General features: G+C 42.0%; 4 protein-coding genes across 4 annotated transcripts; 2 read left to right on the forward strand and 2 right to left on the reverse strand.

The window, feature by feature from the left end:
* Positions 1-168: 168 nt before the first annotated feature.
* LOC109471488 lies at positions 169-9,585 on the forward strand. The gene is made up of 12 exons (XM_019770824.1): positions 169-296; positions 894-980; positions 1,296-1,399; positions 4,331-4,533; positions 4,867-5,039; positions 5,411-5,511; positions 6,399-6,559; positions 6,952-7,112; positions 7,475-7,662; positions 8,085-8,249; positions 8,641-8,804; positions 9,217-9,585. Exons 2-12 carry the CDS (start codon positions 895-897, stop codon positions 9,484-9,486), a joined length of 1,776 nt encoding a protein of 591 aa, XP_019626383.1. The 5' UTR covers positions 169-296; position 894; the 3' UTR covers positions 9,487-9,585.
* A 213-nt stretch (positions 9,586-9,798) lies between these two features.
* LOC109471534 (ubiquitin-conjugating enzyme E2 T-like) lies at positions 9,799-12,578 on the reverse strand. The gene is made up of 7 exons (XM_019770884.1): positions 12,426-12,578; positions 12,019-12,130; positions 11,781-11,850; positions 11,526-11,631; positions 11,143-11,241; positions 10,799-10,894; positions 9,799-10,507 (listed from the first exon to the last, which is right to left on the reverse strand). Exons 2-7 carry the CDS (start codon positions 12,125-12,127, stop codon positions 10,325-10,327), a joined length of 663 nt encoding a protein of 220 aa, XP_019626443.1. The 5' UTR covers positions 12,128-12,130; positions 12,426-12,578; the 3' UTR covers positions 9,799-10,324.
* A 241-nt stretch (positions 12,579-12,819) lies between these two features.
* Positions 12,820-14,769, forward strand: LOC109471131 (mediator of RNA polymerase II transcription subunit 20-like). Its single transcript, XM_019770362.1, has 5 exons — positions 12,820-12,922; positions 13,234-13,376; positions 13,566-13,690; positions 13,893-14,024; positions 14,368-14,769. Exons 1-5 carry the CDS (start codon positions 12,909-12,911, stop codon positions 14,566-14,568), a joined length of 615 nt encoding a protein of 204 aa, XP_019625921.1. The 5' UTR covers positions 12,820-12,908; the 3' UTR covers positions 14,569-14,769.
* LOC109471460 (urocanate hydratase-like) lies at positions 14,579-23,231 on the reverse strand. The gene is made up of 23 exons (XM_019770789.1): positions 23,090-23,231; positions 22,409-22,539; positions 22,090-22,183; positions 21,806-21,865; positions 21,434-21,562; positions 21,244-21,305; positions 20,968-21,034; positions 20,752-20,808; positions 20,406-20,492; positions 19,702-19,739; positions 19,438-19,488; positions 19,104-19,166; positions 18,776-18,884; positions 18,492-18,562; positions 18,152-18,325; positions 17,679-17,800; positions 17,418-17,488; positions 16,883-17,031; positions 16,651-16,700; positions 16,243-16,324; positions 16,065-16,113; positions 15,770-15,820; positions 14,579-15,664 (listed from the first exon to the last, which is right to left on the reverse strand). Exons 1-23 carry the CDS (start codon positions 23,213-23,215, stop codon positions 15,524-15,526), a joined length of 2,034 nt encoding a protein of 677 aa, XP_019626348.1. The 5' UTR covers positions 23,216-23,231; the 3' UTR covers positions 14,579-15,523.
* Positions 23,232-24,611: the final 1,380 nt, after the last annotated feature.

A 24,611-nucleotide genomic window follows, 5' to 3' on the forward strand; every position in this document is an offset into this window, starting at 1 on the left:
GGGTAAATGTTGATGCCATCCATATAACCGAGTCAGTGTGGCCTAACATACCAAGGGCTCGAGTGAACGGCCTTTAGCGCAAGCCGATACCCACGTCCACCGCGGCACCCCTCGCCAGTTGCGCAACTTGTCAATCCGCCCAGCTATATATAAGGCACGAAGCCACCGCTGGGTACATTATAACAGGCGCGCGTCGGAATCTGGAGATAAATATAGAATTGAGAGCCCGGGGATGCGTGTCGTCTGTGTCAGTGGCTACGTTAGCTTGACTTCCGACATTATAGGACAGTTATAACGTGAGTACTGTAGTTATAGTTATAAACGTTGTAGTCTTGTTGTTTTGTGGATGTTGTTGTTGCTTTTGTACGCAAGAAATGGGAAGGCAAATGCTTTCTATTTAAGAACGGCTTTCTCCGATTCTTATTTGATCCATGATTCAGGAACCGTATGTTGAAGTTCGCGTGATCAGTATCTTGTAGTACGTCACTGTCATTTTGGACTTGAACGAGGCTTCTTCACCGCACCTGCAAATGAATAACATTACGTTTCTTAAGCTAATTGAGTGGCTACCGAAAAAGATACAGTGTGATCGGTACGACAGCTGAATGTGGATTTGGCATCGCACTCTCGTGTTTTCGACGCTGTGATGGAACGGAACACCCACGCATGGAGGGGGAGGGGGGTTGAAAGTGGGAGGGGGATAACATCTCAGTAGATGTCGATAGTAATTATTTTCGTCTTTCCTATCAAAGAGGGAGTTGGATCCATAAAAACGTTAATTTCACCAGAAAGCTCAGGAGCTGAGTTAAAACAACCGTCTGTTGCTAGAGATTATAGCTCGCTTCTTCTAGTATTAATATGCTTATTTTTCCACACGTCTCGACAGAAGTCTAAATGTCTACAGACGACAGCCCCGATCTGCCGCTGCAGGACAAGCTGTGCGCGCAGTGTGGCGCTGCAGCAGAGCAACGGTGTGGCAGGTACAATACGTCATTTAATACACAATATACACTACAATCACAACGGCCTTGAACTCTACCAAAACGATAGATGTTAAAAAAATGATTTAACTGTGTGTGAAACATTTGGTATAGTTTGCCATGTTGGTAGCGGGAGCACGTAGATCCAAGATGGCGACGGATGCTATTATGACGAACAGGCATGGCAACGGTTGTATAAAAGGAATTATTTATATGCACAGACCTATACACAAATGTGTATGGACATCGCTTTAACCGACCAATATGGCGGACGCTGAATGACGTCATACTCATAGTCACCGTATTCTATTGCAGATGTTTGTCGGTATATTACTGCTCACGTGACCACCAGAAGGAACACTGGAAGGCTCACAGACTGGACTGCAAACCGTACAGGATAGAGACAACAGACGACAAAGGTAACACATGGGACTTACTAGTAAGTTTATGTATACATTCATGTAATGAAAAAACATTCATTCATTCATTCATGGATACTACCTGAAACGTCTGACCGTTTCCAATATCATATCCAGTTGCTTGAGTAACTGCTTTTTGGCGTATCTTACTACCTGGATGTCTAACCTTCACCAACGCATTCATTCATTTGTTGTCATTCAGTCATTTTAGGCTTATATTTTGAAATACAGGTCTGTCCCTGGTGCTGAATGTGTCTTCCTCTTCCCTCACTTCCCCTTCTCTCTCTGTCTCTCTCTCCGTCTCTCAAAACTCAAGTTTTATACCGTCATGAAAATGGACGACGATGTAATAAACACAATAACTTTATTGTAAGTCAGTTACTTGAATTATCAAATTTTGCTGCTGCCTACTGCTCCTCTCGAGCCTTCCCAGTCGCTTCCTCGCGGCACTTTCTCCTCAGCCGATCTTTTATGCTCTCGCGAGTCTTCGTCTTCTCGCGAGTCTTGACCGGCATCTTCCTCGTACCCCGCGTCCTTCGAGCCTTCCCAATCTTCTGGGCCTCACTGCAGCTGGCTTTCGGCCTGGCTCCCTGTTCGGACGAGACACCATAAAGACGTCTCTTTACTAATGTAGTGTCCTCCGGCCTGTTCGACCCATGAGTACCGCCAGAGAGGCCTTTCTCTCCTGTTGCAGCCTCCTCCGGCCGTCAGACTGTCATCGGACATCGGGGGAGACTGCAACAGAAGAGAAAGGTCTCTCTGGCGGTACTCATGGGGCTGACGGGCCGGAGACCTTTCTTTCTTAAGCTTGTTGCAGTCTCCTCCGGCTTGTTGGATTTATCATATACGCAATGGGGACCTCTACTCTCCTCTTTCTCGTTTGAAGTTTCCTCAAACCGAACACCTGGTTCGGTTACTGAAAAAATACAAGAAATCTAGATCTAATGACAACATATGGAAATCTTCAAGACATCACAAAATAATGGGTATAAAGTACCATAAAGCTACAACAATTTACTTATTTAGACGTTTTCTTACATGCTAAATCGACATTACCGCAAGTGTTTCAAGATATATATAAAAGACACGTTCTAGAACAAAAGTTCGTGCGTTGTTGGTAAACAGTACTGGTGTATCCGCTCTTTGTTAGAAACTGATGAATAAAACGTCGCAGTAGTAATATACTCTTACTCTAGCTCTTTACATGTTAAAACACAATTAGAAACCGGTATTGTTCTGTAACTTGTGTGCATTAATCAAATTGTTTCCTCGGGAGTAATCCAGTACGAAACGTTTTGGTTAAAGTTTCAAAAACCCTGGCGTTCTTATAACGTTTTGGGTTGTGGAACGGCCTTCGGTTCGTGAGATGGTGTTAAATTCTACTCACCTGTTCTTAGTAGGACGATCACTCTTTGGAGCACCCCTAGCCTCTCGACACTAGCACCAAGACCATCATTTTTACTTCGATAGTAAGTCGAATTACGAGAAAAAAAACTGTAAAATCCATCCGAAGAACAAAATGCGTATGCACCTGGTTCACTCTGAACTGAAATGAAAAGTCCGGTTGTGACGTCATAAACCTGGCATCTTCCGCACGCTGATGTCACGTGGTTTCCGGACAACACCTTCCCCTGTTACGAAAAAGCTGTGTCACGTGACCTATTGTGACCTAAAATCAAAGTTGAAAACAGGAACTACGCAACTCCCGATGGCTTATACTAAAGGACGACTGTGGCCTGCTAGACATGGTGCGAGAAAAGCTAGGGCCAAATCTAGACTGTTGTTTCGAACTGAATAGGCCTGTCCATGGTGCTGAACGCGTCTTCCTCTTCGATCCTCCCCCGCTTTCTCTCTATCTATTTCTCTCACTCTCTCACTCTCTCTCTCTCTCCCTCAAACTATAATGAAACAATGGACGATAATGATATGTTAACCACAATAACACTTCTTTATTCTAACGTTATGTAGATTAAGTGAGATACCATCATGTATCAGGTGAGATCAGGGTGTATGCGTATACATGGCCGCAATGGAAATATGTACACAGTATACATTAGGTATATCATCTCAAGTACAAAAGAGGATATCAAAACAGCTCTACTCGCCGAGGAGTATCCGAGTATGTAGTATCAGTACCAGGTGTGATCAGGGCATGTGAGACCTTGACGGGTGTGTGCGGGTACATGGCCGCGGACACCCTGGTACCGATACGTGCATTCGGCCAGGCGGTCAGCATGCAGGACACGGCGTGCATGAGCGCTGCCTCTGCCGCCTGGTGCCCGGCACGAGCCGCCTTCTCGGCCGCCTTCTCCGCCTTCTTCTCAAGAGACTTCCTCCGCTGGCGAGACTTCCAGCTCTCGCGATTCTTAGACATCTTGACAGCTGCGGACTTGGCCGGCATCTGTGTGTTTATTTGTTTGTTTATTAGCATATAACCAAAGTAATAGAATAAACATAACATAACAAAAGAAGATATGCGGGGGAAGATAAAAAGCCATTATGGTCTTCCGGCATCCTCCCCCGACATCATTAAATTGTATGGCACATTATTATGATGAACTGATCAAATAAAACTAATGATATTTAACAACATATAAGAATAATTATCATTAGATAAGAACAATTAAGTAACGCTGATTAATATTGGTATCTTAATGCATGTACCTTATCTGCTTCTTGCCTCCTGACCTTCACACCGTAATAATACGAATGTCAAGTAAAAAAACTGTGAAGAAAACTGTCAGATCAAACAGGAGAACAACTTTACACGCCCGCACATAGTTCACTGTGAACTGACATGAAAAAATTATGTTTATGACGTCATAAACAAGCGTCGCCACGCAGTTGTCACGTGATTTCCGTCGCAGGGCTTTCCTCTGTTACGAAGAGACACGTGAGCTGCATAATACAACCCGATCCTGTACTCCACAGGCAGGTACCTGGTAGCGAACGGAGACCTGCCGATGGGCCACCTGGTGATCTCAGAGGACCCGATCCTGACGGGCCCGTCCTACACCACCTCGGCGCTGTGCCTGGGCTGTTTTGACGCCGTGGACGGGACCTACAGGTGTAAGGGCTGCAACTGGCCGCTCTGCAGCAGGAAGTGCGAAACGGCTGGCAGCCATCAACTCGAGGTATGCATATATAGTCTTGCATTATTTGTTAACGTCGTTTGGTTAACTTAAGGATATAGCAACGCAGCATAATGTTTACTTTCACGCGGTGTAGCCTTACAAACTACTGCTAATTCTTACTTAAACACATACATATTATGGTGACCAGCCCCTCCAACTTTGCCACTTGCTACATAATGTACCCAACACCATGGTAACTGGTGTCTAATACAACACCAGTTACCATGGTAACAGATGTCTGATTCTGGTCATTCACCTTATTTGTTTAAAAATGGAAAAAGAAACGATATGTTTTCCTACTGCGATGGTAAACATTATAATACCTTTCTGCAGTGCGGCATGTTGAAGTCGGCCGGTATCGACATCACGGACTTCTCCGGTCCCAACACGTCCTACCAGTTCATCACACCTCTGCGCTGCCTCCTGCTCAAGTCACGGGACCCCGGCAGGTGGAAGCTCCTCAGCGGGATGGAGTCTCACGTGGAGGACCAAACCCGGGAATACAGGTGGGCGGTAGTGGGGAGGACAGATCTATGTTTGGACAAAGTCAACTTGAAAGCACTAGACACTGAATTCTGGCAGGACTAACTCGTAAGAGGATATCTCCAAACAGAACTTTTTATTGCTGAAAGACAGTATATCAGCCATTTGGCTGGCACAATTCAACCAGAGACGGCGGTCGGTCTAGGCGTCCTACCACATAGACAGACGACCAATTGATGCCATTAGTTCACGTGATCTAGGCGATTGGCCACTTCGATTCTGCCCTCTGGAAAAAATAGCAATAGGACAATCGAATATTCGATGAGCTAATTTGTGTGTATGTGTGTGTGTGAACAAGGATTTTTACATCTTCATTTTTTAATACGTCTCCTAGAATGGAGATGGGACGGAACGTAGTGCGTGTGATCCGGCAGACGTTAGGCATGGACGAGTTCTCAGATCACGACATCATGAAGATCTGCGGGATCCTTACGGGTAAGATCTATCCTCTGCAACTTAATACCAGCACCGATCAATAAACTGCGCACTATAACGCCTCCTAGCTACGATTGTAAGAAGTACACCCTGATCAGGTGATAAACAAATTCAGAACCCTACGCCAAATGCGTGGTGATATTAACATATATTTGCTGCTATGAACATATTAATTCAAATTTGCGGGTGTGTGAAGCGGAAAAAAAGCACAGCAACATCTCAAGAACATCTCCTAGCGGCATTCGTGAGAACTGCAGCATGATCACGTGACGTACAGGTTTAAGGACACCATTTCGCAGCCCGACGTTCAGCTGGGCGTGGTGGCGCGCGCCTGTAATCCAGCTACCTGGAGGCTGGGGTTGGCGGACCGCTTGAGGCCGGGGGTTCTGCGGCGTGCTGTCCTATGGCGATCGGGCGTCCACGCTAAGTTCGGCATCGATATGGTTTCCCCGGGGAAGCCCAGGGCAACCAGGTCGTCTGAGGAGGGACGCACCGGCCCAGGTTGGAAACAAAGCAGGCAAAAGTCCCCGTGTCGATCAGTAGCGGGATCGCGCCCGTGAATAGGCACTGCGTCTCAGCCCGGCCAACAGAGCGGGACCCAACTCCTTTTTTTCGTGGCTTTTATTTTCTCATGGACGTTTTGACACTAGCACTTACCTACAGCATACGTTTTATTAATCTATTACATTTATTCATATCTATTTAGATTTATTACATCAAATCCATGAGTGAACTTTTATAGTCAGAAATTCTGATAGTCAAATTGCCTATAATTAAATTTGGTCAATTTTTGAATGCAAAGTCCCCTGTACATACCCGTTGAAGTTTGTAACATAATAGTTTCCTCTGCAAAGTCTGCATTGCCTTCTGATGCGTTTCCGTTGCAGTAAATGCGTTCGAGTTGTTCACGACGGGCCCGAACAAGGACCGGGACTCCACGCCGCGCGCCTGGGCCGTCTACCCCACCACGTACCTCATGAACCACGACTGCCTGGCCAACACCCTCACCTCCATCGACTCCAAGAACAAGATGCACGTCAGAACGAGAGTAAGTGCTTTGTCAGGATTAATGACCCACGCATCTAATCAGTCACGTGGCCTTATAGACACGTGGCGTCAGAGGCGGGTCTGGACCGAGATGGGGGTCGTGACAGACTTTCAGCCACCTTCATCAAGAGTAATGACCCACTCAGACACGTAACCTTACAGAAACGTGACGTGAAAAGTAGGCCAAAGGTGTCTGAAAGTCTGTACCGAGACGGAGGCCGCTCTAGACCTTCGATTTGGACATCTTTCGACACATTTTTGGCGCAACTTGTCGATCTGTATGGTCATTATTCCCGAAGAAGGCCGTACGACTGGATACTAATCTAATAATTCATTTGTATTGTTAGGCAGGTTTTCAACGCATTTTGCACTTCCATATTCCTGCTGTTCCAGATGCCAGTGAAGAAAGGCGAGGCGCTGACGGCGGAGTACTCGGAGTGTCTGTGGGGGACGGAGATCCGGAGACACCAGCTCCACAGGTACAAGTACTTCTGGTGCAGCTGTCAGAGGTGTCGGGACCCCACCGAGCTGGGATCCTTCATCAGCTCACACAGGTAGGATTCTTATATTTCATACATTGTAATATGATATGTATAGTTTGAAGAATCCAGACCATATGCATGCATATACACCTTTACCGTATTCTCAATCTCCTGGCCTTCCTCAGAAACACTGTTCCACTCTCGTTAAAAAGACACTTGCTACATAATACATGTAGTAATGTCACCAAACACCACAGGGTGTCTGCTACATCACCAGTTACCATGGTGACAGATGTTTGGCATGGTTCAGGTTATTGACCTTTTTGTTTGGAGAAGAAGAAAAAAAGCAAAAACAACATGCTGTCCTTCTGTGAAGATAATTGTTTTCTATTTGAGACATATACAGTGTCATATAGCATTTTTGGTTCTTGCAGATGTTCAAACTGCGGGGGGAACGTGGTGGCGACCAAGCCGCTGGAATTCAACTCGACCGGGTTCCGGTGTGAGAGCTGCCGCGTCATTATTCGGGGGGAAGTCTTGAAGGGGACCAATCACCAGGTGGAGGAGGAAGTCTTCGAACTGGAGTCCAAAGAACTGGAGACTCCCATTGAAGAATACGAAGGTATGTTTCAACCAATCTCAACCACTGAATCTTTTAAGCGGCCTTGGTAACTATGTGTATTAAAAGCTGTAAGAATCAAATATTGTGTAAAATATAATAGAGTCACAAGAAATAAGACACCGATTTTTAACAGTCTTTAACTGGCCCTCTTCTGAAAAGCTAAGGATGCAATAGCTCAGGATGTGTCACCAGCTAAGGTATACGTGAGCAAGGGGTCATAGGTGGTTGGAAGTCGGTATCGACCCCCGTCTATGTTGAAGTGACATGAGCAACGGGCCAAAGGTGGAAGGATCAGAAGTCGGTAATGGCCCTGGTCTACGTACATAGGTCAGGGTGATTTTATCAAGTTAAACATTTCTATAACGTGTACAGCAACTTTTACATGGTCTTTAAGAGGATTTCGACTTTTCTGTCTCTCTCAGACCTTGTGGAGAGACATGAATCCATCCTGCACCCGAACCACTACGCCATGCTGAGATGTAAGAAGTTCCTGGCGCATGCGTACGGCAGGCAGCCGGGCTACAGTCTGGCAGAGCTGTCCGAGGACCGGCTGAACAGGAAGATGGAGATGTGTAGAACACTCATCGGTAACAACCTACTCCGTTTCTTCAAATCATTTGAACATTTGATATCCTGATCACATTCCTATATTTCTGATTTGCATAAGTAACATCTAATTTTGTCAATCATCACCTATCTACAAGCTTGTAAAACTGCATGAAAAACTCATTATCCATTCGTGAGTTATCCTCTTACACCAAAGTTTTAAAAAAAGACACCTGCAGTTCCCCTCAAAAGCTGATAAGTGATCTAGAATATTATCTAGTACATAAGCTGTGCTAAAGATTTAAATGAGGTTAGAGATTGCTGTCACATGATTTTTGAAAGTCAAAGGTGAATTTCTTTAGTGGGGGGGGGGATCATTAGAAGAAATATAGACATGCTGGAAGATATGCTGAAGACACTGTCATTTTTCAGACGCGCTGGAGATCGTGTCTCCGAGGTTCAATGACGACACGGCCCACTTCCTGTACGAGCTGCATGCAGCGCTGGTGGAAGTTGCCAGGCGGCGGCACGACCTGGGCGTGATCTCCAACCAGGAGATGGTGGTGGCACTGACAGAGGCCAAACACATACTGCATGTGAGTAGCAGAGACAAACCCTTATTTTACTCATTGGCCAGCACCAACCAAAGACCACTGACCAAATAGAAGTACATGTGTGGCTCTACTCAAAACACAGTACCCTACAACCAAGGGACGTCCCTAACCGAAACTAGGGTTACTTTCCGAAGGAAAAATTCTCACCTGAGTGATTTAAGGAAAGTCGTGTAAAGGGCCTTTTCAAAGGGCAAAACATTGGAGCATATTGGGCCAAACCCACTAAAAATAATGTCAGATGATGCCATTGTTTGACTGTCATATTCAATTTTCAACAATCTGTGCCATGTACTCCTCAAACTCACTTTTGTCATTTCAATGTCAATGTCCTTTGTAATTTTTCACACAAATGAAATAATCAAGTACCTGTACATTGTAACCTTTACACCCCTAGCAAGCCCTACAGCATCTATACCCCTGGAATGATGGTGACCTGCGTGACCTTGAAGCTGAGTCTAAAGCCAAGAAGAGCCTGGAAGCCCTGGACGCCTGGATAGAGCTAGTCGAGACCTCCAAACCAACCAAGATGGTTGAGAATACAAAGCCTAAGAAGCCTGCAGAGGAGACTAAACCTAAACAGGAACCAAAACAGCAGCAACAACAACAGCCTGCTGCCAAGAAATCAAAAGGCAAAAGGAAGAGAAAAGGAGGGAAAGGCAAGTGAATTAGGATGGACAACACTGGGGACTTGTGTGGTGGTCCAAGGACCATTCCTTGTGGGACACCTGGCAATTCTACATATGGTACATGTACATGCACTACCAGTGGCTGAAGTGTTGAGCTAAACTGGTGTCTAAAATTGTTGAAGCCATGATTGCCATATGACTTTGATATCACTTGGGATGATCCATTATCAGAACTGGGAGGGATGAATGAATTGATTTTGACTGGTTGTTGAGTAACCCAACATGTTCCAGCAGTATGGTTTAGGTGTAGCTTAGAATATTGACGCACAAAAAAGGATCTTGGCAGACTATTGCAAAATGACAGCATTTATTTATTAACTTAACTTTAAAAACAACTACTTCTAGAAAACTGTTACTTTCATAATTTTCTTAAAAGCTGCTTCTTAAATGTCAGGTATCTGCTTCTCTAAGGAAAATAACATAATGTTGCTAACATGAATAAAGACTAAATGATCTCGATCTAAGGGTCTGGTATTTGTTTCAATGTCTGTTTAGATAGTTGAGAAAAAATCAACATGTAGTACATGTTTTGTAAATCATAATGTTTAGCAGACATGGCAGAAGGAAATCAAGTGTATTGCTTTAGTTCAATTTCTTCTTTTTATAACTTACTGTTGATGATCTGTGCATTATGGTATTTATGTTAACATATACATTCTGATTCTTCTGAACTCAAGCATATGTATGAGAGACTGATAAAAAGATTAAAAGATAAAAACTGCCTTTGTCATTTACTCTTAATGCCCGGCCATCACAGACCTACATTTTGTACTTTACAAGGACTAGTATAGGTGAGGTACAGTAACCCTCCTTACTTCACGAGCACTGTTTCTTTACCCCAGACTTGGTCTGTAAGGCAGGTCTTTTCTTGAGTCTATTCACAGCACCAGATACAGGAGCTCTCCTCATCTCCTCACCATCACTGTCCTCACCTGAAGCTTCCGTCTTCTCGCTGCTCTGGGGATGGTTCTCCTTCCCTGAGGTACTAGATGTAGACGGCTACAGAGAGAGAAAAATGTGTGTTACCACAAAACCAATCCTGGGATCCTGTATCATTCTACCTTTGTATTTGCTTTAACTGTAATGATACAGTGTTGACAGAAGTAGTAGCTGCTGGGAAGCAAACCAAACTTGAACCTCCAAGAAGTGATTTGGGTTTTTGTGAATGCATTATACATGAGGAGGGAATGGTATAACGTCTTACACATACATGTAGTCCACCACTTCAGCTTCCTGAATTCCTCAGGCCTTTAAACATTTGCAAAAATCAGAACAGAAGTAAAAACTTACCCCACTAGTTCCTGTAGTGTTGTCCATAGCATGCTTCTCTGTCCAGCGCTTGGCATTCTCCAGGTACAAGGGTCTGTTGAACTTAAACTCATTGGACTGAAAGGAAAGGAATTGTGCAAAATATGAAGACCTGTTATCAATGAATGTGTAACCAATTTACAATTAAATTACATGCTTGATAAGTTGTTGGTCAGGAATTAAGGACAAGTACACTTGAACTTGAGCCATGAAACATGTATTTGGCATTGAATCCAACACATCTCATCTACAAAATCAAGCCTCCTGTAAATTGCAAGATTGAAGCAGAACTAGACACCATATACAGGTTCCAATTAAATACCCACAATGTCAGTCATGAGTGGGTCGTCAGGGTTGGGTTCTGCCATCAGCAGTTGGATGGACGTCAGGACGGTCGACACATTCAGAGACGGCTTCCAGCCACCCTGGACATGGTATCAAAATATAACATGTCAGGTAAACATATCCCAGTACATACACAGAAAATGGCTCTGTTCCAGTGGTGTTGCCAAAAACAGAACTGGAGTGAGTTAGGAAAAATTAGTGGCTCTAGGACCATTCCTTGCGGTACAACTGACAATTCTACATTGAGACAGAGACACCCTGATTTTTGTCGTTTTTTTTATTGGGATCTCCATAATACATGAGATCAGAGATGTGTAATTTTTCTTTCACAAATCTTTAAGTTTAAGAACCTGAAGACTGCTACCTTAGGAGGCATCTTGAGAATGTCCAGGCAGATCCTTCCCCCATCGTCGACGTTAGGGTGGTAGATGGGGGTGACAAACCTCACTTTAGGGGGCTGAAATGGGTACCTGAAATGAAAGATAAAGACTGTGTACCACATGCACAGGCAGCTGTGACACTACAACTACTTGAACTAGCACTGACATAAAATGGCAAATTGCAAACACAGCCGTGAATTTTTCTCTGCAGCATAAATCATAAGGTTGTGAACATTTACCTTTCTGAGACTTGTATTTCCAACTTGAACACACCGCCATGGTAGGGTGTTCCTTCTGCTCCAAGAATTTCTGAAATTAGAAAATGTGATGACTGTGAAAGAGTATAATTTAATACACGTGTAACGTTAGTACGATACTAATACTAAAAATAGTAACAAAGAGATAATTTATTACTGCTACAGCTGTTAACATGATGTAGAAGCATATGTCATCCCTGCCCATCTACATTGTACTTACGAGCTTCGAGTTCATCCAGTTTGTCTCCCTTCGGCCAGCAGGAGATTCCCGGGGGCGGATCACGGGCAAACATCTCCACCTCCCGCTTCATACGCGCCGCTCGCTGCATGGCTGGAAAAGGAAAATAAAAACCTTGCTGCAGTACATATGAAAGCTGCTAGGGGGACTAAAATGAAAATTGACAATATCATAACACTCCATCCAAGATATCTCTTCAAACCAGATTGTAACCATATATTTATGTACAAGTACTATATCATTTGTAACGTTACTTGTTAAACGGGATCAAAATCGCGACAAAATTCATGCAATTACATTTTGGCAGTGTCAGTCCCAGCCTCCTGGCCTTGCAACCCGAAGAGCGTAAAATTCAAACTTCCAAGACTTCTTCCAACTCACCTTAAAAGTTTGTGTTTCCTTGTACTCTCTGAACTGCCCAGGTAACGTGTACTGAGTTAACTTTAGGTTTGTAAGCTTAGTATTGCAGCTATACAACTAGTCGGTATATCTCGTCAAGTCGCTTGTTCACACACTGGAATTTCCCGCGAAAATTTGGCCCGGATGTCTTTCAGACGATGCCATTCAAATTAAGGAGTGACTAGATCTATAACTTTCCTCCTTATTTTTTAATAGGTCAGAAAATATGTTGACACTATCAATTATTTTGTTATTGTTTGCTCAATATTCTTTTATCAATTTTGTTTACTAAAACGTCTTGGTTACGTTGAATGGATCTACTATCTACTATATTGACTTTCCCCTGTTTTGGTTATGGTATCTGCCTTCGGCATTAGGGTGAAAGGTCAAACAAAGATGGCGTCGGCAGATCTGAAATCTGCAAATTTCTAACATCGCTGTGAAGGTTTTAGCGTTTTAACCAGTTAAGCAACATGGGCGTCACCTGGTAAGTGGTGTTTTATTTTTGCGATTCTTCACAGACTTGGTTTAAATGATTTTATGGAAGCTCTTTTCTTACATTCGAAAAATAGGGTAATTGAAACTCGGGACTTTCACATAACTTACTAGTAACTTACATCATCAGTCTTTTGTCCCAGATAGCAGATTACAGAAACACAACAAAGCACACAGACGTGCCAAAAACAAAACTTTTTCACACTGAGGTAGAAAAAAAAAGAAAAAAAAGGTTTTAGAAAGAGAAAGAGATTGTGTAATAAAAAAGACAGTTTATAAAGTTACCGCTCCTCCACCCTGCAGTGTGAGCCAGTGGCCGGTGCCTGATGGGAAGAGTGGACAGCAGGCGGTGGAGATGTTACAGCGGCGGTTGGAGGGGACCGGAGCCACCAAGGCAGGGTCATTCTGTGTGGACTGTGAGACCTACATGTCAGGACAGTCCATCTGTGAGTTACAGCTTAGTTAGTCAGTTAATGAGTTAGTTATACAGTTTTAAATGTCCAGAGATTCATATTGAGTTTTGCATGACATAGCATTCAACAAGTTAAAAATTTGTTTCTTGAACAATTCGAGTCCAAACAGTAGTCTTAATCTTATAACCTAACTCATGTGTTGTATATGTTTTTTTTTTTTAGCTCCATCTAAAACTGCCCATGTGATGCACAACACGGAACATCCCCTGACCTGTTTTGCCATCATGGACTCAGGCACATGTCTGGTGGCAGACAGCAACTTTGATCAGCTCATGACAAAACTCAAGGTAAATATAGTATGTCCTTCTACATCATTTTTTTTTTCATATTCATCCAGTAATTATTTTTTTTGGGGGGGGGGCTGAAATATGGATCAATGGTAAAATGTGGACCAATTATTGAACTAAATTCTTGTTATGCATGTGATATGATTTAGTAACACAGAGTACTAAGCTAATATTCTTGCTTCTTCGTTTTTGGTCCTCCAAGGGTTTTTACACACCGAGAAAAGGAGCTAAGATAGAAGTGAAGGGACCAAGATATGAGTATGTAGACTTCATAGTGAAGATAGGGACTGTGACGACAGGACCAACAGCAAGTTCCAGAGGAATACTGGTGGAGGTATGCATGTTTGTTACATTCTCTGCCATTGAAGAAAAAGTACTATCGTTGTAGTTATCAGCAAGGAAACAAAGACCTTTGTACAAGGATATGTGGTATTCATAGTCTACAGTTTTTAACCTTCTTCTTGCTAGTTCTGAAAAGCTTAACTTAGTAGGGCACTTACTGTACATAAAGTGTCGATATGACAAAAATACACATAAGGATACCTTACTTTAAAGTCTGTCTAGTAACATTCCCATTCTTTGAAAAATAGTACCTTGCTATCAAACTATGTAGGGTGCAGAGTTAACTGCATAAAAACAAGTACATTGCTAGAGCGTTTCTTTTTTCCCTCCTGCAGGTTGAATACACACCATGTGTGGTGCCCAACGACTGCTGGAGTCTCCTATCAGAGTTCATGGGAACATTCATGGGAGACAACAAGCCAGCTATCCCACAAGTTCTAGCCAACAAGCAGGATGGGGTCTACTCCCCAACAGACACCATCTTACAATACTTAGAACACTTCAACAACTACAGAAAAAGCACAGGGAACAAATAGAGAGACAAACTGTGGTGATATTTTTATTTTTCTATATTTGTTAATTTTACTGTCACCAAGGCAAGTATTGGTATAGTATAAGCAACAAAAGAACAATGTAGTTCCAAACGCTGTCAACCATATAATCATTTGAATTCATGGCAATGTTCTGGCAAATCTGCAAAGTAACATGATTTGGATTAAAACCTGATGGTAATCGTATCCCTATGTTATATATAATACTTGCACATGTAGTTACAATTATCATATGCCACTCAGTTCTATATCGATAGCCACTGCAACAAAGCTTTAGCAAAACTTTCTTCTAAGAAAATATCTATGTCGAGGAGCCTTGAAGATTTCAACAAGGAATACAGCTCAAGTCTTCATTTTACACAAATCTTGTCCTATTGATAAGATTGTACCTAACAGCAGCATACAATTACATAGGTTTAGTGACCTCTTAGTGTCAATGTACCTAACCTTACATACATGTAGATACATGTACATTCCATCACCAATAGCATATATGTGAGACACAGAAAAATGAAGTTCGTGAATCACCAAAAAAAGGAACTGAAGTAGCTCTTATTCTCTGAGGTTTTGGTAACTTCCAGGCCTGAATGGACTTGACTGCAGTACTACTCCTTGCCACTTGGTGGCATTGTAGGAAGAATGCATGCAGCCCCTAATGTACTGAGTCTGTATCCCCCCTTCTCTCTGTTCTCTGTAGATTGTCTTACAAGCTCTACTAGAAGGACCCTATCTACCAGGCTTCTGGAGCAGCAAATTCTCTAGCGAACCAAATCCACTGGTGGCTGACTGGCCTGTTATCTGTCTATTTGGCTGATATCTACTGTTTCCAGACACTTCTGAAGCCTATAATTTCTTCTCATGAGAAAGCAGTATTGTTTCTAACTTTCCAAAGACAAGACGCCAATGCATTGGGTAGGTTGTTAGTTTCAGAATGCCCTGTTTAGTTGCGGAAGGCCCTCTCCAGTAAGTTTTCGTCCTCCACGGCGTGAGGCATGGTGACCTTGAGTTTGCTGTTCTGGTCCATGGCACGGCAGATGGCCTCCTTCGCGTTCTGGTTGCCGCACCAGCTCCGCCTAGCAACCTGGGAGGGAGATGCAGATTGTGAAAGTAATCCTTCCATTCGCAAACCCACAGCTCCACCACCAAAAGCACTACTTTCGTACCTTGAAGTAAAGACATATCTTACCCCATTAGAGACGTCCCATTGAAGCATCATCTTGGCCCTCTCACCAGCATCCTGCAAGGGGGAGGGGGTAACAAGCAGATCGATCAATTACCTACAAATCAAAAACTGTCATTCCATAAAAAAGGCAAAAATTTATCAACTTCTTTTGAAGGAACAGTTAAATGTAGTGTTAAAGTATAAACTACAAAGTGTTAAAAGGTACATGTACTTATTTCCTTATGTTGGGAAACAATTGGCTTAAAATATATTCTGGCAAAAAAAGGAAATTAGTGAGAAAAAGGAAAAAAAAACCTACCTCTGAACCATCCAGCACCAGACCAAACCCACCATTGATCACTTCTCCCCTGTGGAGGTGAAAAAAAAAACAGAATTTTGTTTAATACCAAAAGTGCATGTATAAAAATAAAATTGCAGTACATGTACCTATATTATCAAGTGCATAAGTTTAAAGACCACAAGAACACTTGACTTACCAGCCACATCCCCCACCGTTGTGTAGAGCCACCCATGTGGCACCTCGGAACGAGTCACCAACAAAATTCTGAACAGCCATGTCTGTGGGAAATAGTGATAATCATTTTACCAGTTGAATATATCCTAAACTAGTGAGGGTTGAGGGTGGGGGAAAGTACGCTAATGTTCAAAATTCATAAGACAATACATACACAAGCTAGTTATCAAATACCATCAGATGAAACCATTCTTACTAGACCAATACTATGTTGATTGTTGAACAATCAAGTGATTAAAGCCTTTGTTTACTCTCGATAACTTGTTCAGCCGTATATATGTGGCCACTTGTCAACAAGGTCGAGTGGATGGGGGGTGATACAATAAACAAATTGTACATGAAATGAAAGTTTGCTATAACCATTACTTACCAGCACAAAATGCTGAACCATCATAGATGTTGGAGGTCTCTCTGAAAGGACTGTAAGAAAAACATTATTCTTCAAAGAAGGTTGGCATGTTTGACCAAAACTTTACAGTGAGTCTTTCTTTTCATGTTGGAACAAAGCTCAACTTTACAACTATGGCTTCTACCTACACAGATGAGTTTTGAATATTAGTGAAGACGTCTAAAAACAACAACAGACAACAACGTTTCCTGACCTGTCCGTACCGCTGACATCGTGGTGGTCCCTGCTGATCACAACGGGCCCTTGTAGTTTCCCATCAGCCACTGCCTGATTAAAAGCCGTGGCGATGGCGATACGACCCACACGGTCCGCGTACAGGATACGGGCCTGGGAACCTACAACCTGGAAACAACGGTTGTATTTTATCAGTATTGGAGTAAGGAACTGAGGAACAGACAATCAAGAGAGACCTCCAGTCACAAACCCTGAGACTGGTTGTTGACAGAGCATCCTGGTCTATTTAAGTATTGGAGTTAAATTATAGAATTCTAATGTTTAGTCAAAATTAAAACATAATTTTAGGCCACGTGAAATTGAGAAAGAAACAAAGCTACGTGCAGGGAATTTTATCAGAAATTTGAATGTGAAGAACATGCTCTATTCTAGAGAACAATTATAGTATACACTGTATTTACGTACAAAACCCTACAAAAATATCCAGGCGCACCAGTGCAACTTAAGTCAAAAACTAGATGAACAACTCAACCTTGCGCAGATAGAGTACTGACCATCTTGTGGATGCCTGCCTCCTTGATCCACCTGATGTTATCCTGGAACTGCTGCTTTGCGCTCTCAGGAACTGTGCAAAACAATACCAGATTCCATTATAAATATGGCATCTTTTAAATTTATGGGGGAGCAGGTATGAACACAAATGACATTGGCAGATATCTTTTGTTCATGATCAGGTCAACATTTATTATTAATTTTAAATCCAATGTAATAAACATTAATAAAAGAGACAAAACTCTTAAACATATCTTCTGTACCTCCTTTGTTGATGATATCCTCCAGTACAGATGTAGCGATCTCGTCTGTGGTGGCCAGGTCATTAGGGTTCCCAGACGTGCACACCCAGCGGAACGGACCAAAACCCAGTGAGAAGATGTCACTGAGAAAAAACAAATCAAATCTTCAAGGTAGCAGACATACACTATCTGAACCTCAACTTACATTATTTAAAATACATGTACAATGTACTCCAAACATTTTAAAGCAACCATCAGCAAGGACTGGATATGTGGTACATTAAACTTTCTAATTACTAGTACAATGTATATGAAGCAAGTCAAATATACACAGACACAGAATATACAAATACGTGTACTTACAGAGAGACCAAAACAGCAATTTAACACCAATCAAGAGATTGGCAAGGATACAGAACAATGACAGATTGTCTCCTAATGAAACGTTACTAAGAGCCAAATGCTACACTAAACTCAAATGTTCATTTTCTCACCCCATGATATCCTGTACGTAGGAAGGGTAGCGGAACCTGGTGCCCAAAGTGTCACCTTCTTTATTCACATCAGCACCTGCCCGTTTACACTCCAGTAGAAAGGCGTTTCCATAGTCCCAGAAGAACATCCCTCGATCAGACAGCTTGTTGATGGCAGTGATCTGACGGCGCAAACTGTCAAACAAATGCAAACATCTCTCATAGTAGTCACAACTCTTTCTGGCACTTGTACATTGTCAACATGCAAACAAGAATCCTGTGTCAAATGCAAGTAGAAATACAAAACTTACAAAACATGTAGGCTATACATGTATGTATTCAATTCTTGCAAAAAACAGACCTTTCTTGCACCAAGTTCTTGAACCTGAGAGGGTCGCTGTGCATCACTTCATTGGCCTCAGTAAAGGACAGCTGAAACACACAAAAAATCTGTCAACTTGTATCACATATATATATGTATGATATGCTAGTATGTGTTACAGCAATTTGTAACACCTAGTAACCTATTGCCTACATCTGACTTTCCAAAATTCTAATTTTCACAAAACAAAGTGTATCTCACTATCAGTTTTATGAGATTTAGACAATAGGAATATTTTTGAGGGGTATATGTAAGTGACTGACCTGTACAGGGTAGTATCCCCCACCATACGGGTTGTGACAGGAGGTCTGGTCAGATCCCAGGTCTGCTAACAGCTCACCAGTACTGTCATACTCCTGCACGAGCCGCTCCCTGATGCAAACAGGATTTTGTTTAAAGGTTGAACAAAACAATAAGAGAAATTGCAAAAAAAAAAACATGTTAAACTACCCTTTTTCAAATTGGGACCTAAGCATTCATTACTACGTTGCAGGAAATGGCCTAAAATATGAAAATTGTCTTAATTGTTACAATTGACTAACTGAAATCAAAAGTCATCTAGAGAAATGTACTGGTAGTCTGATAACCTACCAGAGGTCTACTGCATTGCCAAGGTAACCAATGCTGGTGGTCTTCTTCTCTCTCTTGTACCTCCTGAATAGGGTAGAAAATCAAGTTTGGTACACTTAGTTAGGATGCTTCATGAACCAGGAAAGATATATAGGCATTGAGAGGAAGAACAATTTCCATGAGGACTGGTGGTTGGTTTCTTTATTCACAACTTATATATAACAAGACCTGAAGCTTTGATAACCGTTTGCCATCTTCATTGATAAACCCAAATTGAAATCCTATGATTAACCTCAATAAAATGCCAGTTATACAAAAATGTATCATATAAAAAAAATTTCGACAAAGCAAGTACCTGATCATGTTCATACATTCATCCAGGTTGGAGGTTGTCTCCATCAGCCAACTGGAACAGATCAGAACACAAACAGGAAAGTTCATCACAAGTCATAGGGAAAATATCAGCTACAATGTTAATATGTACAATATTGTACAATCATGTGGATACGATAAGGATAAAAATTAGGTTAGTTTCAAATGCATGTATCTCTATCATCAGAAGGATTTAGATACTTGCACACAAATCAGCTACATTTCATACACAGTCAGTCACCCTTACCCCTGTTTGTGTCTCTTGGTTAGTGCCTCCTCACTGACCTGTGAATGTATTTAACAGACAAAATGTTATATCATCAACAGGAAATATGCCATGGTCTGTAGACAGTGAAGAAGTCGTAACAAAATACCTACAACAATAAACATGTTGCACACATTCACCTGTGGAGCTCACAAGCTATTGTTATAGTTCCTCCTGCAGCTGTTTATTTCTTTTGTTTGCCTTTTCTTTATTGCATTTGCCCATTTGCCCATTGTACAGAGAATTTGTTCATTCATAGAATGGTGAAAAAGGTAGATGAAAATACATGTATAGTAAAAGTTTCCCCATGCTATCTATATAACATCCATTCATCCAGTAAGCCACCCTTGCACCTGAACTCACATGTTGAGGATGAGTAATTCTGTGATGTCAACACTTCCCCATGTTGGTGTTGGACTCTCACCAGTCAGATAATTGTGTTACCTAAACAGTCACTCACACACAGCTGTATAAATACCTCTGTCTTTTCTTCTTTACTTCTGGTTGCCATTATTTAATGTGAAACTGTGTTATCTGTCAGGAATTTTGTTTGTGTGTTGCACCCTTAAGAAAGACACTTAACACCTATTTTGTCACTTGACTCTCTCAGATGAAGGGTCAGTACTGGTGTGTTACAATATGAGGTAGTTTACTGGTTATGCAAAACAAGAAAAGGCTATCTTCACCTCAGCGATGACTCCGATACAGCCGGCTACGACAGCTGCCTTGGCCTGGGCACCACTCATACCACCTAACCCTGAGGTCACAAACACCTGTGTACAAACAACAAAAACATGTCTGATCCTCAAGTTTTCATCATAAGTGTACTGATCTTACAATGGCTGTGATGTCTACAAATGTACCTCTAGTGTATTTAGCTGTGAGCACAAATTAAACAATGATTGAATAATGTGTATGAATCACTAAATATTACAATATCAAAACCTTTCAGTTTGAGAATATACAGGGTATATTATTATTATGATGAATAAAATTTGTGACCAGAATCAATATATAGCATAGTATTTTTACCTTTCCAGTCAGGTCATTCAAACCCAGGTACTTGCGACCAGCGTTCATAACCGTGATCTGAAACATGCAAGAAGTTTGGTTATATATGTTCTACTGTACAAACAAGTAATATATGCAAGCAATAATACTGCTGTCCACCTATGGCTTATAAGTACACAAAATGTAGTATGTATACCCATCAATAAAAAGTAGTTAACATCAGAGTTAGATACATACTGTAGTTCCATGGACGATTCCTTGTGGCCCAATGTAGCAGTAACTTCCCGCAGTCATTTGTCCATACCTGTCAAACAAAGTAATACAAGCAATAAATTTCAATATTACCTTGTTTAATATCTCACTCTCACTCACTGTTATATCTCAGTGAATAAAACTAATAATGAAAAAGAAAGTTTGGTACAGCTTGTTTCATAAGAAGTGAGACAATATAATCTTTAGGCAATAAAAAAAAAAGTGAATTCAGAACTACTATTAGAATGAGAGCCCACTCACATGGTGACTCCTAGTGCAAACATCTTTTCATACTCCTCTCTGGAGGAATAATTTGGAACCACCTGCAGGGATACAAACACAATCAACAATCAGGATGCACCATGGACTATATTTAAACCAATAATTGACATATTTCCTACACAAAACACTGATCTATATGTACCGGTATTTGTCATACATATCTACTGACCATGCCATTAGTGATGACGACCCTCGGTGCTGCACTGTGACTGGGGAAGAGTCCAGCGGGGTGGCCGGAGTACATGACCAGTGTCTGGTCCTCTGTCATCTCACACAGGTACTGCATCGTCAGCAGGAACTGCAGAAACAACGAACAGAAAAACTGTGAACTGCTGTCCATGGTACAAAATGAATGCACTACAAGATTCTAACAATGCCCTTAGCCAAATACTGTAAATGCATGTATTTTCGCAGGTAAATGTATGAAGCTCTACAGCATTACTGCTGACCATACACAGGTCCTACCCTCCACAGCGGTAAGGTATCACCGTGAAGAACTGCAGAAATAAAACCACTGCACACATCTCAAGATTGACCATACCTGTGCCCAGTTCCCAAACACTTGTCCATTGCCACCATAGGTCACCAACTCATGGGGGAACTGAGGACAGAAGAAGAAAAAACATCAAGTTTTGTGCATATTTAAGACAAACATTAACATATACATGTACTACTACTATGTACAAACTTTCTTAATCAAAATTGGTTAGCAGCAGTATAACTTTTTAACTTACCTGTGGGATCAAATGTATCAAATTCTATTTTCTTACCTGGGTCACCCAGGTTATAATACGTGTTAGCTATGATGCAACCATGTGTTCTTACCTGTGCCACCCTTGGGTCCAGGTTGTTCATGATCATGTGCATGATGGCAGCAGCCTGGCGAGTTCTGGCCGGGTACTCATCAATGGGGTAGGCTCTGGGGAGAGGAAGTCATTTGAGTCACTGTAGTATCTTGGATCTTTGATTTTATTTTGAATTTTCCATAATATTGTCTTAGTCAAGTTAGTATGTGTGTATATTTATATATGTGAGTATATATTTGTTTGTGTGTCTGTCTGTATGTATGTGTGCTTGGGCATGCTGGCATTCACTACAAGTGGCTAAAAATTTTTGTGGCCATACAAAACATTTTGTCAGTCACCTTATCTCACACTGTGGCCTGAAGCGGTACATGTAGATGTGTCCGTAGTCCCGCAGCTCCTGGGCAAACTCTGGAGCGAGGACACCATGCAGCTCTGGTGGGAAGTACCGCAGGGCATTCTGCAGGGCCAACTGTAAGTGTAAGGGAAAAAAACAGTTTAGTATTTTTTTCTCTTCATAGTGATATGCTTTTTATATGTAACTTGTAATGGACAATAAATGTTTTCCCAATGAAAGCTAAAAAAAAAGTTTTTGTTTTTGTTATGTGCTGTTCAGTTCATTTGAAAATAAAAGTAATTCTACATTGTTTTAAAAATCTTTTCGTTAATTTTTTTCTTTTGCACAAATAGACATGAATAAATTCTAGTAATTACTAAAAGTACTAGTAAACGCGGCAGGGGTCAAGCCCCCAGACACTCCCCCAGGGCTAACCAATCACGTGCCTCCATTTGGTTTGATTGATATTTCCCGCCCAAAGTGGTCTAAAATCTCCCCCTCCCCAAACTTTTAAACCCATTTCAACCTCATAAACACAAATCACAGAGCAAATAAAGTAGAATTCGGCTTTCTATTCCGATTTTGAGGCAAAGGTTGTAATCTAGAACAGTTTTCGGGCGTCAGATTTTTCGCAGACGGCGTTTTTTTGCCGACTGCGCTAGAGGACAAAATTATCTTCACGTACCCTCTCTTCTTCAGGGGTCAAGTTGGGAGTTCGAACCGGCGCGTGCGGCACAGAGTCGTCCCGGTCCCTCTGTGGCGGCAGCTGGTCCACAGGCAGCCCAGAACAGACATCTTTTAGAGAAGACATCGCGGGAAAATTGGAAAAGTTGAAAAACTGTTTTTCCACGTCCGGGTGAGGTCAGAGGTCAACAGTCGCAAAATGGTTCGTTCACGCGTGACCACAAGTGTCGTAAAACGAGTGAAATCTGTGAATTACGTCTCTAAAAACGAAGAAAAAATTGGAGAACATGTCGTTTAGACTTATGCAGAGAGGTAGGAGCTGCTAAAAATTTAAATAGGAAAACTTTTCGGGAATGACGAGAGAGTTTGAGTCACGGACACGCATTGTTGCAAGTCAATTTTTGGTCGCTGGGAGCGCTGCTGTCATCCACTTGCGCGTTGAGGTGATCTTCAAGCAGATATTGGGGTGAAATATTGTAACGTTTTCTTACCTTTTAGCTTTGGAAATGGTTACTGACAGGATGATCCTGTTAATAACAGAATAGTTTCCACTATTGACAGGATCATCCTATCAATAGCCTCAGCCTTCAGCTTTTCGACGGTCACTACTACTTGGTGGCACGTAGGTTACCACTTCGATAAAATGTGTAGGTCTGACCAAGGAGACTTCCAGGCTCAACCAGCATGGCTGTGACGTCACAAAAACACGTGCCCCTATTGGTCGTTCAAACTTTATGATTGAATAGCTATACACTACGTTCATGTTTCCTACGTGAAAAAGAAGACGATACCGTTTCCATGATAGATTAGTTTCACTGAGCAACTTCTCGCAGATGACGTAGTACCTTTGTTAAGAAAGAACCGTCCATCAACAGGGACTAAAAAGGCGGGATATTTGGACAGGCTTGTCAGGTCACCAGAGGTCAACACTAGAGTTCGCCTGAGCGGGCCCGGGCTATGCTAACAGTTGTCTCTCTCCTCGAGAGCAAATGTCAGACGCTGACAAGAAAGGGTACAGAAGATCAACGGAGCTTTGAACGGGTGGAATGTCCGTGTCAAAAGGAAGACAAACTGGACAAAAGTGTCTTTCCGGAGTGACACCGGCGAAGCGTAAACTGGATACGCTCAATTCGGGCCACTCTTGCCGTGAAGATAGTGTTGTATGTGCTCTTCTAGACATGTAGTGATGTGGGACACGGGAAACGGAAAGACATACAGCACAGACACACAAAAATAAGAATAAAAACAAAATAAAATCTCGCTAGCGCGAAACACTGAAACAAGAAAAAGCCGGGCAAATTTTAGCCTGATATATTTTTAACGGTGTTAGTTTCAGTTACTTTGGTACAAGAATGATCAGAAAGGCTGGCTAGAAAGATTGGTTATTGTCATAAAGAAAGGAAGTAAGACTGGGCCCCACCAAGTTGGTGGGTTCTGCGTACAAAAGTGACTCTCACAGATACAAACGAATAGAAAACATGTGGTTCTGTTTTCCAAAAGTTCAAATGTGTTATCTAGACAGT

This window comes from Branchiostoma belcheri, unplaced genomic scaffold (assembly GCF_001625305.1).
Source record: "Branchiostoma belcheri isolate BF01 breed outbred unplaced genomic scaffold, Haploidv18h27 scaffold10, whole genome shotgun sequence".
In the NCBI taxonomy this organism is placed as follows: domain Eukaryota; kingdom Metazoa; phylum Chordata; class Leptocardii; order Amphioxiformes; family Branchiostomatidae; genus Branchiostoma; species Branchiostoma belcheri.